This window comes from Pteronotus mesoamericanus, unplaced genomic scaffold (assembly GCF_021234165.1).
Source record: "Pteronotus mesoamericanus isolate MK-2021 breed Mesoamerican mustached bat unplaced genomic scaffold, CSHL_Meso_final contig_50, whole genome shotgun sequence".
NCBI classification, from domain to species: domain Eukaryota; kingdom Metazoa; phylum Chordata; class Mammalia; order Chiroptera; family Mormoopidae; genus Pteronotus; species Pteronotus mesoamericanus.
The window spans coordinates 25,938,601-25,955,997 of NW_026555186.1; the positions used below are offsets into that span (position 1 = coordinate 25,938,601).

The following is a 17,397-nucleotide window of genomic DNA, read 5'->3' on the forward strand; positions in this document are numbered from 1 at the left end:
AGGCCTAAAAAGAATTGGTTTACATTTTTAAATAATTGAGGGAAAAAATCAAAAGAAGAGTAGTATTTTGTGATACATGAAAATTACAAAAGCCAGATTTGAGTGTTCATAAAAATTTTTTGAACACATTCACATTTGTTTGTGTAATGTCTGTGGCTGCTTTCACACTACATACAACAGCAGAGGTCAGTAGTTGTGACAGACCGTATGGCCCACAGAGTCTAAAATATTTACTCTCTCTTTACAGAAAATGTTTTTCTTCCCTGTGTTAGAGAATACATTTATTGTGTAATAGCAGATACGTCATTAAAACATTAGAATTGTGTAGCTCATAACAATACATAATTTTTTCTCGAATAGCTGATTCTGCTGTTCTCGGGTTCAGAAACCATTTTATCTGACATTCTGCACCAGCTACATCTACAGTCATATCACAGTGCAGTAACTAATCCTCATAATAATAACCCTAAAGTGTGAAGTAATGATGAAACTGTTTTGCAGAGGCTTTGCTTGGGAAAGCTTAGTTCTCTTTGAAATTGCAATTAGGATATTAAATGTATCAACACTGGCGGCAAAATAGAGAAAAATAAGCTGATTATAATTTTTACATGTGCATAATAACCAGGACTGAGTTGTAGTTTTTTTCGCAGTCTGTAAAAGGAGCTAACTCAAACCAATTTGAACTTAAAAGGAAATTTAATGGAAAGAAACTGAGGTGACCCAAGCATCTAAAATCAGAAATGTAGCCGTGGTTCCAGGAAGAAACCCAAACCTATAAGCACACTAGGTATCACTTTTTCTTTATTCGATCTCTGCATTTCTATGGCAGCAGCGGTGGTGGTGGTGGTGGTGGTGGTGGTGGTGGTGGTAGGAGTAGTAGTAGTAAAATGGCTTTCTTTGCTTTTCCAGACACATGACATAAGATGACCTCCCAGTAATTTCTAGGTAGTTTCACTTTTTCTTAATGGCAGCCACAGCTCAGAATTAATCCAGGTATCTGTCCCTTTCCAAATTCTGGGAGAAAGAATCTGGTTCAAGTAATTTTGAATCAGGTAATCTTTCTAGTCCAGCCAGTTCTGACTAGGTTATGCAGCATATACGTGGCTTCTGTACCACTTGTGGAGAAGGGGTAAGTTGCCAGAAAAAAGAGATTATAGTGAGCTAGGTATAATTGCCCAAGGTTTATCAGGATTACCTGGTGAAAATATGACTCAGTCTGGGGGTATGGAAGCAATGTCAGATTTTGGATTTAGGAGGAGATTATATTTCAGTGTTAAGATTCTGTGTCTGGAGAAATGAACATTTAGAAGTTTTTACAGTGGCTGAAATTCTATGGTTAATATTCTGTTTATTTGTTTTAAGGCCATGGTTCCTAAATTTGCCTTAGCACTGGTTCTCAAGCCTCGGGTACATATAAGAAACACTTAGAGAAAAGTTTTTCCCTTTCTATTTCTTTTCTTTCTTTTTTAAAAAAAAAAAAAATGAACAGACACTGCACTATCCCAGGAAGACTGATTTCATTGGTCTAGGGTGGGTCCTTGGTACCATTATATTTTAAAATTCCTCATCTGCTTGTAATATGAAGCCATTGTTGAGAACCTGGAGCATTACATCACTGGATGCTTGTTATAAGTGTAGAATTTCACACCCTACCCCAGGCCTACTGAATCAGAACCTGCATTTTAATAAGATTCCCAGGCAGCTTGTATGCACAATAAAGTTGGTGAAGCACTCTCTAGACCTATTGAATATTGGGCAGTGGACCCAGGGGTTCACTACGTCTGTAGTTTTCAAAAGTGTGATCCCAGGACCATGGGCATCACCTGGAAATTTGTTACAAATGCAGATTCTTGAGCACCAGCCTGTAGCTTCCGAATAGGACACTGAGGGTGGGGCCCAGCAGTTTGTGGTTGAACAAGCCCTCCTGGTGATTCTGATGCAGGGGTTGGAATTTGGGACCATTGGATTGAAGGAATTTTTTCCTCAGGCCCTTTGTTAAATACTCTTTAAGTGAAGTGGCATTGATGCAACTTGTAAATAATTTGGCAAGCGAAAAAAGAAAAAAAACCCTGTATATATGTATGTGTAGAGAGGAGAAAACAAGTATGACAAAAGGTAAAATTGTTATTCCTCATATCATTTGTAAAAATGATACGACTTAGATTCCAAAAGAGTAGGTAACTAATCCAAGGTAATCAGCCAGCAAGCATGGGGTAAAACAGAACTTGGGCTTCCTTGCCCTTTGCGTATCACTACGAGCTGGAGTTTGATGCCCTTTTTCTTGTTATCTTGCCTGGTTCATCATCCCAGGCATGAAGGAATGTGGCAGTGCTGTGTTCCACAGAGCCAGGAGCATATGTGTCATTGCCTCATTATTATGAGTCACACCCATCTTTCTTTGCTCCCTCCTGCCCCTCTGCCGCTTCCCCTACAGCCTCCACTGTCATTCTTTTTGTTAGGCTTTGGGGGTCTGGGCATGTTTGTATCTTTTGCTTTGGCTTCTAATTGGAACCAAGTGTTCTGTGGTTTTAGATGGGCATATTCAGGAATATGCTTGATTTGAATAGCCCAGATTTATTATTTGAGTTTTGAGACTCCTTTTAATTAGACAGAGTTGCAGATTTGCCCTGTTGATGGCCTGAGATTTAGAATTGCTTCTAAAACAATGGAAACTATTAATTAAATATTTCACATTTTTTATTCTCTACATCATTCCACAAAATAGTTGTGGTGATTAAAAATTGCTGTTACATAAATTGTCTTTCCTCCTATAGCATTCCTTAAAAGTTTTGATCCAAATTAGATTAGGATGAATTCTTTAGGTTGTTGACTTTTTCCTTTTCTTTTCTTGATAGTAGTAATTTATTCCTACCTGATGATTAAAGCTTCATATGTAAGAATTGTTTTGCTTTAGATCATTTATCTCTTGGAGCTCTGCCTTTAATTTCTTTTGCTTTTAATTGAACTCAGTGATGTCATTTTTAGATAATGTATAAAAGAGCATCAGGAGACAGAGCCAAAATGGTCTTACTTTTATATAAACTAAATTGCCTTTGTGGCCCAGTATAAAATCTAAGCACTAAGAGCAGTTACTTATTTTGACAGCAGAATTAATTGAGCCTAAAAGAGTTGAAATTCCAGTTGTAGCAAACTATTCTTTGTGACTCTTACTCTGGCTTTGTTATTGTCAAGAAGACTAACTTGTCTTATGACTAAATATCAGAATCATGGGCAGTGGACAGTATTTGAGGGAGATGCTGAATAGACTTTCTACTTGTTAAACAGTTCAGAAGTGACATGCTGCGGGGGTTATCAGAATGTGCATTGATATCCAGCTGAGCTGTCAACTGGCACTGAGCCAGGCACGCAAAGCTTTGTCATGTGGAGCATATGCCATTTGAAAGAAAATCTTTTTTCATGCATGATGTAATGTATTTTTTTAAGAGGGTATATTTAGTTTTATTATACCACAAACTGTTAGTATTCCAGTCTTTTATAGAAAAGCTTATGTATGGGCGGATGGTACTCATTTAAAAATTTTAAATATAGATACACTTTGAAAGGATTTGGCATCTTATACCTTAAAATGTCATTTTGAATAGCTTATTTTTATTGGACATTTTCCTATTTCAAATGGATTTTAAGGGGATATGTAGAAAAGATAGAATCCATTAAGATTATGTCTGGTATAGGAGGAAGGTTTTGTTGGGGAGAAAACAGAATTTTATTTAAAGGAATTAATTTTGTAGTGTTAAGGGATGCCTATACTATTTTGAAATGTATGAAGGTATCTGAAAATCTTCAAAGAATATATACTATACTTGCTAAGGTAATGTCAAAGTGTTTCTAGATGTATTTTTACATCTGTCCAGAAAGTATCCAGCCATATACTATGAAAAAGAGACATTTATTGAGGAGGATACAAGATATAAGAAACATTGTACAAAGGACAGTGACACCTCAGTCCTCTTCAAAGTGGGCACCTTGGGACCTCACACAGTTCTCCCAGTCGCCATCAGCTGTCCCATCGTATTTTCCTGAATCTCATCAGTGGTCTGAAATCTCTTCCTTTCCAAGAGTGATTTTAGTTTTGGGAAAAGCCAGAAGTCTCAGGGTACCAAATCTGGGCTCTAGAGGGGGTGAATCACCTGGGTGATTTGATGGTTCACCAAAAAACTCTGCACAACACGTGATGCATGAGCAGGCATGTTGTCCTGATGAAGCTGCCAATCACTGTAGTTGCCCATAGCTGTGGCTGTTTTGGTTGGATTGCATCTCTCAACCAACGAAGAGCATTGAGATAGTACTCCTTATTTATTGTTTGGCCTGGAGGGGTGTACTCATGATAGACAACACCTTCCCAGTCAAAAAACATACTTGCATGATTTTGATCTTCCTGTGATCTTGCCGTGCCTTCTTTGGGCCTGGAGAACTAGGTGACTTCCACTGGGATGACTGGGCATTTGTTTCCAGATCATAGCTGTAGACCCATGATTCATCTCCAGTTATGACCTTCTTGAGGAAATCTGGTTCGTTGCTAGTGGCTTGAATCAAGTTATTAGCAACTGCAGCACGATGTTCCTTGTGCTCTGGTAGCAGAAGCTGCAGAACAGATTTTGCCCCAACACGTTTCATGCCATGATCCTGCATCAAAATCTTGGATACAGTAGTTTTTGGAATCCCCAGATCAGCTTCTAGTTCTCGCACTGTCAGTTGCCAATCTTTGTTGATTGCAGTCTGTAGGTGTTCAACATTCTCAGGTATTCTGCTTGTTGCAGGCCTCCCAGAATGTGGATCACTTTCAACAGATTCTCGACTATCTTTGAAGCATTTGTGCCACACATTTATTTGCACCACGCTCATTGCATCATCCCAGAAAGCCTTCTGAATCATCTGAATAGTTTCTGTCGAGGAATATTCAAGCTTAATGCAAAATTTGATGTAGATTTGTTGCTCTACTCACTCATTCATTTTGAATGTGATGGCCTTATAGTATACATGCCCACCCAACAGCGTCTACCACCTCCACTGACTAGGACAGGAAGCCATCGTTCACTCATGCACATTCCAGCCCACTCTTCTTGGCTGCCAGGTTATGTCGATATTGCACAAACCATTCTCATAATTGTAACAATGGCTGGACTTCTTCTGGACAGACATATATAAAGGGCTTTCAGTAAATTGTGATCATAATAATTGACTAGTCTCCTTTTTTTCACTGTCAGGATAATTTGATTTTTAAATTTATTACTGATATTTTAATTGACACTATCACCTAATACTGGAACACATTTGAGATATTTCAAAAGAAACAGCTGACCCTCGAACAGTGTGGAGGTTGAGGGTGTTGACCCTTGCATGGTTGAAGAGCTGTATATAACTATTTCCCCGAAACTTAAGTTGTCTCTCAGTATCCTTGGGGGGGATTCGTTCCCGGACCCCCAAGGATACCAAAATGTGTGGATGCTCAAGTCCCCTATATAAAGTGGTGTAGATCAGTGCATACAGTTGGCCCTCAGCATCTGCAAACTCTGAAGTGTGGATCAAAAACAGTACACATATTTAATTGAAAAAAAAAATCCATGTATTAGTGGACCTGCACAATTCAAACCTATGTTGTTTAAGGGTCAACTTTATTATAATGGAGTTTGATTTGATTGTTTTCTACCAGCTTTTACTTTTAGACTAGTAGTTGTTCATATGCATACATATATATATTTTTTAGGCCTTATTGAATTTGAAGAATGTGACCCTGCTAGTGCAGTTGAAGGTAAGTTGACCAGTTATAATGTGTGGCAACTAGCTAATATGTTCTGTTGATTGAATAAATAAAGAGGGCTGCTATCTTTTGGTGTCAGAATGTATATGAAATGATGAAAAAAAACCTGAATATGGTTTGAAGGCCTGTAGATTTTCATCTTAATAAACGTTAGGTTAGTCAAAAGAATTATTAGTGGTTAGAATATATATTTTAAAAGATTAAATATAAATGTATTTGTTTTCAAATATACATTGAGATTGTTTTCTCCATTGACACCCATTTTTAAACATTCTAATTTCATAAATATGATTTTCATCACTGCACATTAATGCATAATGCTTGTTCTATAGTAGATAATGTTTCAGTAATTAACGAGGTTATGCATTAATGTTAATATTACCATCATTCAGATGGGTGATGCTTTGACTTGAGAAAGGGTCCACACACTATTTAAATTGATGTTTTTCTTAGTATGAAACCCAAGAGATGCCTGCTATTTTCATATATTATATATCTTACTTTGTGAGCAACTAGATACAATTTGAAAGCAAACCTCTAATTTTTCTGAGACCTGTGTAAAAATTTAGAGAAGTGGTTTACTATTGTGTGTAAGGTTATTAGCGGAGTAGTCAGGAGTTCTGGAGCCTACATTTCTTTCAGTTACTAGCTCTTTGAGATCAATAATGATTTAAATTCTCTACTTCAGCTTTCTTTATTAAGACGTAGGTAGTAAATAAAACTCTGAGAATAAAAGTATTTGATATTTAAAATATTATAATGTGCTGCACAAATGTATGATTTATGGAGTTTGTTTTGCTTTAAAGCAAGTACATTATTCTAAGACACCTGAATTATAATCCTGGCTTATGGCATTTACTAGCTATATAACACTGATTTAAAAAAAACAAAAACAAAAATGCCCTTCAGTTTCTTCATCTGTAAGATGAGAAATTAGCTTAAGTGTGCTCTAGTTCTCAAAGAATAAGCAGGTAAGCTTTAAGTGCTGAATTCCATCAACAGTTTAATAGCATGACTGACCTTTAGACCTTAATTTGTCATGCAAGAAGAGGAGGAAGAACTGCCATATTAGGCAAAACAAAAAGTGTATTTGTTCATTTATGGTAAGATCCACTTATAACATTGTTTGTATTAGAGATAATATGAATGCCATTTGTAAGTTTTCCATGTTATTACTATTAGTGGATATGTTGTGTCATCTTTTTATTTAAAACAACATATTTATATTTTATGACCCTCCAAGCAGGAAATATGATTTGATTTGTATTTATAATAAAATCTAATATAGTGAATAGTGTACTTTCTTGGAAGTTTTAAAATATCTGCAAATGCTTGTTTTGCCTGATGTGACTTGGGGAATACTTAGAAAGGAAAAGAGAATTTCATCTATTGAGTGAATGTTCTAAAACCTGTTGGTGAATAATAGACTGTGTTATATTAATGTAAGTCTAAACAGAATATAACTCTGATTTAAGTATTAGGGTTTAGCAATAAATACATTTATTTCTGTCATCCAAATTTAGTATCAACAGTTATGAGTAAATTGTGTGTCAAGATAAAAGATGTATTCATAAATTTAATATATTTATCAGGCATAGTTGTGTTTCTGTAACAATACACATTTTTAAATACACATTTATTTTAAGGTATAAAACCAAGGAAAAGAAAGACTTTTGGTTTGCCAGGAATAATTAAAAAGGAAAAGGATGCAGAGTCTGTGTAAGTATATTAAATATTGTCAAAATCCTTTCTGTTGTTATAAATAAATATTTTTGAATTTGTAAAAGGAAAATTTCTTTTGGAAATAATTTGAATTATATATGTCCAAGGGGTGAAAAAATACAAACTTTTCCAAATATATTTGCCAGCTTCTTTGGTTTTACTTGAAAGTAAGTATTCACTTATTTTAAAATTTTAAGATGGAAGTTTTAGTGTTTTAAAATTGAAACTTTAAGTTCCTCTTTATAAAATTATATGCATATTTTAAAATATTAAAAATGCAGGGAACACTAAAAATTCTTCTAGGTCTCGATGCGTAAGAAAAACTCATAGTCAACAATTTGATGAAAATCCTTCTAGACAACTCTTGAACACACAGGGACATAGTGTTGATGTATACAGATGCTACTCGGCTTAACAGCAGGGTTACATCCTGATAAACCTGTCACAACGGAAAATATAGTAAGTCGAAAATGCGTTTAATACGCCTACCAAATGTCATAGCTTAGCCTTAAATGCGCTCAGAACACAATATCCAAAAACACTTGCAACACAGTATAGATGGTCCCTGACTTAATGATGATTCAACTTACAAATTTTCAGATTTACAATGGTGTGAAGGTGGTACGCATTCAGTAGAAATTGTACTTTGAACTTTTGTCCCTTTGCCAGCTAGAGATGTGCAGTATAATACTCTCTTGTGATGTTAGGCTGTGGCAGCCCAGCTGTAGCTCCCAGGTACCCCTTCGATCAAGGGGCTAAATAACTGATACTTGATAGTGTACTATATGGCCAGCGTTTTTTAGATATTCCGTTTTGTGTTTTTGCGTCCTATCATGTCTACAAAATGCCCATCTGTGTCTCCTGCTTCTGGTGAGAAGAGGAAGGCAAATACTCTTGAGATTTTTTATTATCTCAAGATAATAAAATTGAGATATAATAAAATCTTATTGAGATTTAAATTATCTCAAGATAATTTCCCAACTGAAATCTAATGTAAGTGTTCTGAGCACATTTAAAGTGTTAAGTAAGGCTAGGTTAAGTAAGCTGTGGTGTTCAGTAGGCTATTGTATTAAGTGCATTTTTATCTTACAATATTTTCAATTTAGAATGGGCTTATTGGGATACAACCCCATCATGAATCAAGGATCATCTGTACACTGTAGGGTATCAGTTGAAGAATATCAAGTCAGACTATCTTTATGCATAATGGAAAATGTTAAATGTGGGAGAGGGCAAAAAAGCTAACATGTTTGAACATTTATACTAGCCATCATTTTTAGATGGAAGATGGAGTATAAATTTGATTTATCTTTTTTAAAAATAAGAAATTAGTATGCAAAGAATCTATAATTCAGCATGTAAGAATTTCAGCTAGTATTAGTTGAGGTTTTCTATCTTGAATACACATTAGACTACCTGGGAAATTAAATATATCTATGCCAGGCCCCATCTCAGACTAATTAACCCAGATTCTCAGCCAAGAGGCCCCAGCATAGTTTCTGTCTTGTTTTGTTTTAAGCAGCCTGTGTGATTATAAGATACACCTGGGGTTGAGAATCACTGAGCTGTGATTAACCAGTGACAAACTGGAATTAAAGAATTTTTTCTTTCCATAATTACTAAACCCATTTGGATTGAAGAGACACTAATTAAATGTCTTAAGTGATTTGTTGATCTGGTAACATTGACTGAAAATTTGTTTAAAATCCTTACTTCTCTAGCATAATCAGAACTCTCATGAGATTTAATATTTTGATGGGTACCCAGGGCACAGTTTGTGTTTTGGGTGTTTTTGCCTACTGCCTAGTTATATTCTTATCATCTGAATTTCTCAGAATTTCTACCATTCTAAATGTTTGTTTCTTCCCCTCTCCTAAGTGGTTAACAAATAAAGACCAATTGCAAAGTGATTTATATCTCTAGTTACCATCTCCTCTGCAAATGTCTTTTTTTGAGCATTCATGAAGTATTTTGCTAAGGGGATGGAACCTACTCTTTTTATAACATTGGAAATACATTTTGAAATCTAAACATTTGATTTGTAAGTAAATGTTTAATGTACCAGTTCATCTGTTAGTGATATATTATAAAAAGAAATGGCTGTAAATATTTTTATAATATATATTTTTCATAGCAGTTCATCCAGGGAGCTTATAATATTTTTGTGTATCTGTATTTTTAAATAATTTTTCGTGATGAATAATTCCCCGATATGATCATTAGACCATTTGGATATTGGAATACTTTTCCCAGTGAGAATGCTAGGGCAGAAAATTATTCTTAAACCATTGCACCATGATTTCCTTCTTTCAGCATTTTCTGGCAGAAAAAAAGAATGTTAGAATTTACTTTCTTTAAAATGCCTAAGGCTTTTGGCAAACTTATTTTCATAGCCTGAAGGCTTTTGAAATGCTAGCAACTGTGGAAGAGGGGTCCTGTTTAGAATATGCTCTTTCTGGGGCTTTATCTGCAGGTCTCATAGATCCCACTCTGAAGGCAGTATAACACAAAGGCTAATGAGTTCTGGCTTAAAGCCAGACAATAAACTGGAACTTTTACCCTTGCTTTTATTTTTAAACTATCTTTTCAAACAGGTGGAAAGTAGAAATGTTCTAAAATCTTAATTGCTTTGATTCTGTAGAGGAATTGAATTTACTATTACAGTGCCTTTTCTGGTAGAACTCTTTCTCAAGAGTACTGTATTTTGCTGCTTGTAATGCGCTCCCAGGTGTAACACGCACCCATTTTGTTTGTATTATACATGGGATTATTATGCCCTTGGTATGCAATCTTCATACCCACGTATAGTGAGCATCCTTAATTTGGCTCTTAAGGTGAATAGAAAGCCTGTATTTTTAGTCTGTTAAAGTGCCACATTTTGATATTAGGTGCATTATCTGTCTCAAGCCAAGGAATATGTAACGAATCCAGATGCATTTTAAACATTCACTCTAATTTTTGTTTTAGAATGTATGCATAGAAATTATTCTAACCTTATACCTCATGGCTTCAGTGTCTTTAATTTTATATTTTTAGGTCTTTATTTGGTCTAAAATTTGTTTTAGAATGTGTGCATAGAAATTATTCTAACCTTATTCCTCAAGGCTTCAGTGTCTTTAATTTTATATTTTTAGGTCTTTATTTGGTTGAGAAGGTTGGTTTTTATGTTTTAGTTTTACATTTAAAGTAAGCTTTTGTTAATTTACAGTATATCCAATCATATTTATCAGTTCAATGATAAAATACCAGTTCTGAACTACATATTACATTAGACTAGAAAACTATTCCATATGGAAGTCTAATTACTCATTTAACACATTTGGAGAAGAGTGGTTCTCATTTTGCCCTCATCGGTGTGGCTCAGTTGGGAGACCTCCTGCAAAGCACAAAAGGTTACCAGTTCAATTCCTGTCAGGGTACATGCCTGGTTTGGAGGTTTGGTCCCCATTTGGGGGGCATCAGTGTTTCTTTCCCTCTCTTTCTCCCTCCCTACCCTTCTCTCTAAAAGTAAATAAATTAAAATCTTTTTTTAAAAAAGGTGGTTTTGGTTTTTATATAGACTAGCTTATAGAAAGTACTATACTTTAAACTTCAGTTTTGAAAGTGTAGACTTTAAAAAGTTTTGAAAATTTATTTATAAATGTTATTTACCAAAAAATACAAATACAGATTTTTTTTTTAAAGCCAGGCTTTCTTCTTGGAAGGAAACTTTTTTTTTTTTTTTACACTTTCTCTCCCCCTGAGGAATTAAAAATTAAAGGTCACTAGAAATCCTTGTAGGACTGACAGCTTCCTTGATAAGATTCATGAGTGTGTGTATTCATGGGAAACCAGTACTTTTGAAAGTAGTTTTAAAAATACTTGTACTTTATTTTGTCATCTACTGTGGATACAGAAATGCTTTCTTTTGAATTTTAAAAATGTTTGGTATATTTTAATCTTCATGAGATGATTTCTCTAAGTATTTTTATAGAGTTTAAATAAAAGTTATACTTACATACCAAGGTGAATACTTCCAATAAAGTATTATTATCAGATAGTTCTAATAGTTGACTATTTCTAATACTTTGTTTGTTTTAATAGGGAATGCCCTGATGCAGATTCACTTGTAAGTAGATTTTACTTTGATATAAATAATTTAAATTAGGCACTTTCATTAGGAAATACCCAACATGTTTGGGTTGCATTGTTTACATATCTTTCCAAGAAAAATATTAATCATATTGGTGTAAATTCATTATTAAAATTATATTACAGCTGCATTTCTGGCTTTATATTGCCAGATGCTTTCCTATTAAATATAAGGTGTTTCTAACTACCTTTGCCTAGTGGACACTTCACTTTTAAAATTGGAGTGGTGCCACAGCATATTGCTTTTTCTTGGGAAATATGCCAGATCTCAGATCTGCATACTTTTTTTTTAAAATGTGGTGCTCTTACTAATTTAGTCTTAGATCTATTAAAAATAGTACTTTATCTGTTCATGTACTTAAGTTTTATTTAAGAGATTGGCATTTTAGAAAAAATGGTTAGTATTTTCCTGTGCTTTTTATTTTGTTTTAAAGAAAATTTGTTTTTATTCCTTAAATATATTTCTTTATATATAATTAAAGAAGATATCAAATGGAGCTCTGTGGTTACAACAGAAGAGTCGATTTACCAAATGGTATAAGTAGCATGTAGATAGATAGCTCCTCAAACACTGGTCATGTTGATAAGTGTAGTAGTCAAGCTCTTCATCTCCTCTGCTTATTGTTTTTGCTTGCATAACTATTGTTTCTTTTGGCCCCAAAAGAGTTTCATCTTTTACTGGATAATGGTATACCAAAATAAAGAACTAGTTATTTTGTGAAACATTGTGTTTTGTATTAAGATAAAATTAAGTACTTCGTTTTATATTTCAGCTTAAAATAAGAAAACTAAGGTTTGTTAATAAATTTATAATGAAAATAATGAAATAGACTCCTAGTGAGCTCTAGGAATCACCAGAGTGTTTTTGGAGTTAAAACAGTTACCTTACCAGTTGCTGCTTTGATACCCTTGGTTTATTAATTAAAAGCCAACAGATGTGTTCTTTTAGTACTCATGCATTTTACTTCTGAATTAACTATGTATAACATTTGCTTGATGATTGCAACTTTGCATAAATTCCTTTAGTACTTCATGTTTTATTTTATATATACTCCCTAAATAAAACATTTCTAATTCTCTCAGCTCATTTGATACTATTCTTTAATGATCAGTATGAACCAATTTTGAACTTTAGTTGTACATATCTGGAATTAGGAAACAGGCTTTTAAACAGGGCACAAAATTCTTATGCCATATGAGAAATGATTGATAAATTTGTGTTGAAATAATAAAAAACATAAAATTATAAAAAATATCCCATAGAATATTTGAATAACTGAAGATAAATGGGCAGAGAGTATTTACAAGACATGTAATAAGGGGCTAATTACTTTCTATTGTAAAGTTTTTATACAAATCAGTATAAAAGGAAAGCAAAGGCCCAGTTAGGAAAAGAGCATTAGATAAAAACAGGCAATTTTCATTAAGAGAAATAAAAATGGTGACTAAACCTAAGAAATGGTCAAAATAGTAATCTCATTCTGATGTAAATTAGAATGAAAATACTGTGTTCTGAAAGTAGAAATATTCTTTTACCTAATGACAAGGCACGCTTTGAGAAGTGTCACTTCTTGTATTCCTTCTTTTTCATCACTCAGCCTTGTACATGACCAACTTTGTTTTGATTTATCTTTCCACTGTTTTTTCTTTAATAAAGATAAGCAGATATGCTTATGTTTTTTAATTTTCCTTTTTTCTTTCTTAAAAGATACTATACTATATATGTTCCTTTGTACTTTTTTGTTTAAGTTAGCAGTATTTCTTGGAAGTCACTCCATAGCAGATCGTAAAAATGTTTTTTTCTAATAGCTGTATACTACTCTTGGTTTTTGTATATATCATAGTTTATTCAACTATGCTTGGATATTTAAGTACTTTCCCATAATTTTGAGTTACAGATAATCTTTGATGAATAATTTTGTTGTGTATATATTTTTAAATTGTTGGAGTATATTTTTGGGGTAAATTTTTTAAAGTGGAATTCCTGGATGGAAGAGTAAACACATACATGTCTTTGTTAGATATTGTTAAATTTCTCTCTGGAGGGATTGTACTACTGTAAATCCTCAACCTTGTTGATAGGTTCTGTGACTTTAAGTGAAACTGTATATACCTAAGCCAATTTTGCCATAAGCTAGCAAACTGATATAAACAAGAATTAAGTTCCTGTGGGATCTAGTCAGTGTTATAACAAATCGAACTTACTCAAGGACCTGCAGTATTTTGTACTTATACCAGCAAAGTATAAGGGTGCATATCCCCACAGCTTTGCCCACAGAGGGTATTTTTGAAGCTTTTGAATTTTTGCCAGTCTCAAGAGTAAAAGTAGCATTTTAGTGTAGTTTTAACTTTCTTGGTAGTCTTTTATTTCTATTTTTAAAAAATATATACTTTATTTATTTCCATTTACTTGTCCTATGATTTCATCACTGCCCTTCCCCAGTCTTGTGCTTTTATTTCTTTATTAAAGTATATTTTATTGATTATTTTATTACAGTTATCCCAATTTTTCCCCCTTTGCCTCCCATCCACTTGGCACCCCTCTTCCTTCTAGTAGTTCCCCCCTTTAGTTCATGTCCACGGGTCGTGCATATAAATTCTTTGGCTTCTCTGTTTCCTATACTTTCCTTAACTTCTCCCGAGTCTATTTTGTACCTACCAGTTATGCTTCTTAATCCCTATACCTTTCCCCCCATTCTTTCCCTTACCCCTCCCCGCTGATAATCCTCCATGTGATCTCCATTTCTATGATTCTGTTCCTGTTCTAGTTTCCTTTGTTTGTTTGTTTGTTTGTTTTGATTCAGTTGTTGGTAGTTGTGAGTTTGTTGTCATTTTAGTGTTCATAGTTTTGATCTTTTTCTTAATATAAAGTCCCTTTAACATTTCATATAATAATGGCTTGGTGATAATGAGCTCCTTTAGCTTTGTCTTATCTGGGAAGCACTTTATCTGCCCTTCTATTCTAAATGATACCTTTGATGGATAGCGTAATCTAGGTTGTAGGTCCTTGCTTTTAATCACTTTGAACACTTTTTGCCAGTCCTTTCTAGCCTGTAGAGTTTCTTTTGAGAAATCAGCTGATAGTCTGATGGGAACTCCTTTGTAGGTAACGCTCCCCTTTTCTCTTGCTGCTTTTAAGATTCTCTCTTTATTTTTAACTGTTGGCAGTTTAATTACGATGTGTCTTGTGGTCCTCTTTGGATCGAACTTGCTTGGGACACTCTCTGCTTCCTGGACTTGTATGTCTGCTTCTTTCGCCAAATTAGGGAAGTTTTCTTTCATTATTTTTTTCAAGTAAGTTTTCAATGCTATGTTCTTCCTCTTCTCCTTCTGGCCCCGCTATGATTTGGATGTTGGCACTTTTGGAGATGTCCCAGGGTCTTCCTATTCTCTCCTCATTTCTTAAAATTCTTGTTTCTTCATTCTGTTCTGGTTGATTGTTCATTTCTTCCTTATGTTCCAAATAACTGATTTGAACCCCAGCTTCCTTCCCTTCATTGTTGTTTCCCTGTGGATTTTTCTTTATTTCACTTAGTGTAGCCTTCATTTCTTCCCTTAAGCTTTTGCCATATTCAGTGAGTTCTCTGAGCACCTTATCCACTAGTGTTTTGAACTCTGCATCTGATAGATTGGCTATCTCCATTTTGCTTAGTTCTTTTCCTGGGGCTTTGTTCTGTTCTTTCACTTGGGCCATATTTCTTTGTCTCCTTGATTTGGCAGCCTCCCTTTGTTTGTATCTGTGTATTAAGTAGAGCTTCTTTGAGTCCCTGTCTTAGTGCACTTGCTAAGTTGTATGGGGTGGAGTCTTAGGTTTTTGCCAGGGCTGGGCAACCTGCTGCACTGTTTTGTGGCTCTGTATGTGGGGGAGGGATTGGAGAGGGTATGATGAAGCTAAGGCTTGCTCAGCCCTCACACTGTTTCTAGTCATTTCACCCCCTTCCTGTATGTGACTGGCACCACCCCAGCAGCCTCCCCCAGGTGGTGGTTCCCAGAGTAGGTAGGTCTATGTTCATTCTAGAACCATGTGAGCCCTTTAAACGGCCTCTCACGAGAGACTGGCAGTTTCTTCTGCCACCTCAATCCCCATTGGTTTTTACAGACTGAAGTCATGAGGCTTTATTTTCCTGGCACTGGAAAACTGGGCTTTGTGGTCTGTCCTGGGCCTGGGATCGCTAACTCCCAAGGCATCCCTCCCAGTGTTATTCACCACACCTGAATGTGGGACTGCCCATTGCACCAGCTGCCTCGCTGCCACCATACTGCATTCTCTCTGCCCAGCTTTGGCCCTCCTTCCTGGCTTCTTGAAATCCTTGGTTGTCGGACTTCCATACAGTTTGATTATCTGGCAGTTCTGGATGTTTTTTGTTTTGAGGTTATTTGTGGTCCCTTATAGTTGTGTCTACCTACACCTCCATCTTGACCAGCAGTCTCATGCTTTTTTTCTTTACTGTGAAAATCTGTCCACAGAATTGCTGGCATTTCACATGAATACCTGTTCTATATTTTTCAGTGTGCTTTCTGTTTTATTTTGAAATGCTTTTCTACCTCAGACTTCTGAAGAATGGAGTGTGATTTGATGTTAAGTAACTAAAAGATGTAATTTCCCCACAGTGTTAGGATTTTGTTAACCTGTTAACACTTGATAAGTGATATAGCCCCTCAGTAATAGTTAAGGCTGTTTTGCTATTTAATATTTTTGTAGTTTGGAGCCATCATTACAGTAAAGTTTGTTTTTTTTTTTCCTTCTTCCCATAGAACATTCCTGATGTAGATGAAGAAGGCTATAGTATAAAACCAGAAGCAAATCAGAATGATATCCTTTTATCATCTGAATATTTTTATGGATTTTGTTGTCCTATAAGTAGACAGTTAAACTACTCTGTTATTTAATAAAGAATCTTCAAGTTTTTAATTAATTTTAATAAAATGACCCCATATCCTTCATTTGACATGTCTTTATTAACAAAAGTTAGTAGTTACATTTCTATTAAAGTCTACCATATCTGTTAAAGGGTTTTGTTACTTTTTATTAATGTGTGAAAATTGGTTATGCATTAAGACAATTTAAAAACTAAATTCTTTAACTGATACTCACATACCAAAGAGAACCATTTCTACTCATCTAGTGATTCTGATTCTGAAGATGAAGAACCAAAGAAGTATCGGATAGAAATCAAACCTATGCATCCAAATAACTCACATCATACAATGGCTTCCTTGGATGAATTAAAAGTGTCTATTGGAAATATAACACTCTCCCCAGCAATATCTGTAAGTAAAAAAATGAGCAAGTGTGTACTTGTTACATACAAGTCTTTCTGCTGTTGTTTTTAAAGACCATGTCTACCTGCATCTGGTTAATTTTCAGAATAATAAAAAGTGATATATGACTTAGCAGTAGTTAAGCATGCTGGATAACGAAATATTTATATATTTTTTATTTAGCCTTATTGAGATATATAGTTTATAATTTTTATATAGTCAAATGAACTTCTAAGTTTGACCTAGTTTTGCTTCCTTTTGAAAGTGTATTACAAAGGAAGCAAAGGAAAATCTTTTTCTACCATTTGTTGTATTTTATAAATAGTTCTGTATGACTCAGGCAGAATTTTGTGAACTGGCAGTATTAATCTTTTCCTCATCAAATTTTTAAGTTTTTGTCCCATGTTTTGTGAACTCCATGTAGAAGGGAATTCTGTAAAAATGAATTTAAAGATTAAATGATATCTTTGCTTTATTTTCGGTCTGTCACTGTAACTTTTTTT

At 34.6% G+C, this 17,397-nt stretch overlaps 1 protein-coding gene across 1 annotated transcript in view; it reads left to right on the forward strand.

The window, feature by feature from the left end:
• LOC129074613 (F-BAR domain only protein 2) overlaps window positions 1-17,397 on the forward strand; it is a gene marked incomplete at its 3' end in the record, with an annotated part of 79,149 nt that overhangs the window by 60,733 nt on the left and 1,019 nt on the right. The window contains exons 9-13 of the mRNA XM_054578488.1: window positions 5,726-5,770; window positions 7,426-7,498; window positions 11,585-11,609; window positions 16,388-16,445; window positions 16,728-16,903. Coding sequence (XP_054434463.1) covers window positions 5,726-5,770; window positions 7,426-7,498; window positions 11,585-11,609; window positions 16,388-16,445; window positions 16,728-16,903 — 377 coding nt within the window. The remainder of the gene's footprint in view (window positions 1-5,725; window positions 5,771-7,425; window positions 7,499-11,584; window positions 11,610-16,387; window positions 16,446-16,727; window positions 16,904-17,397) is intronic.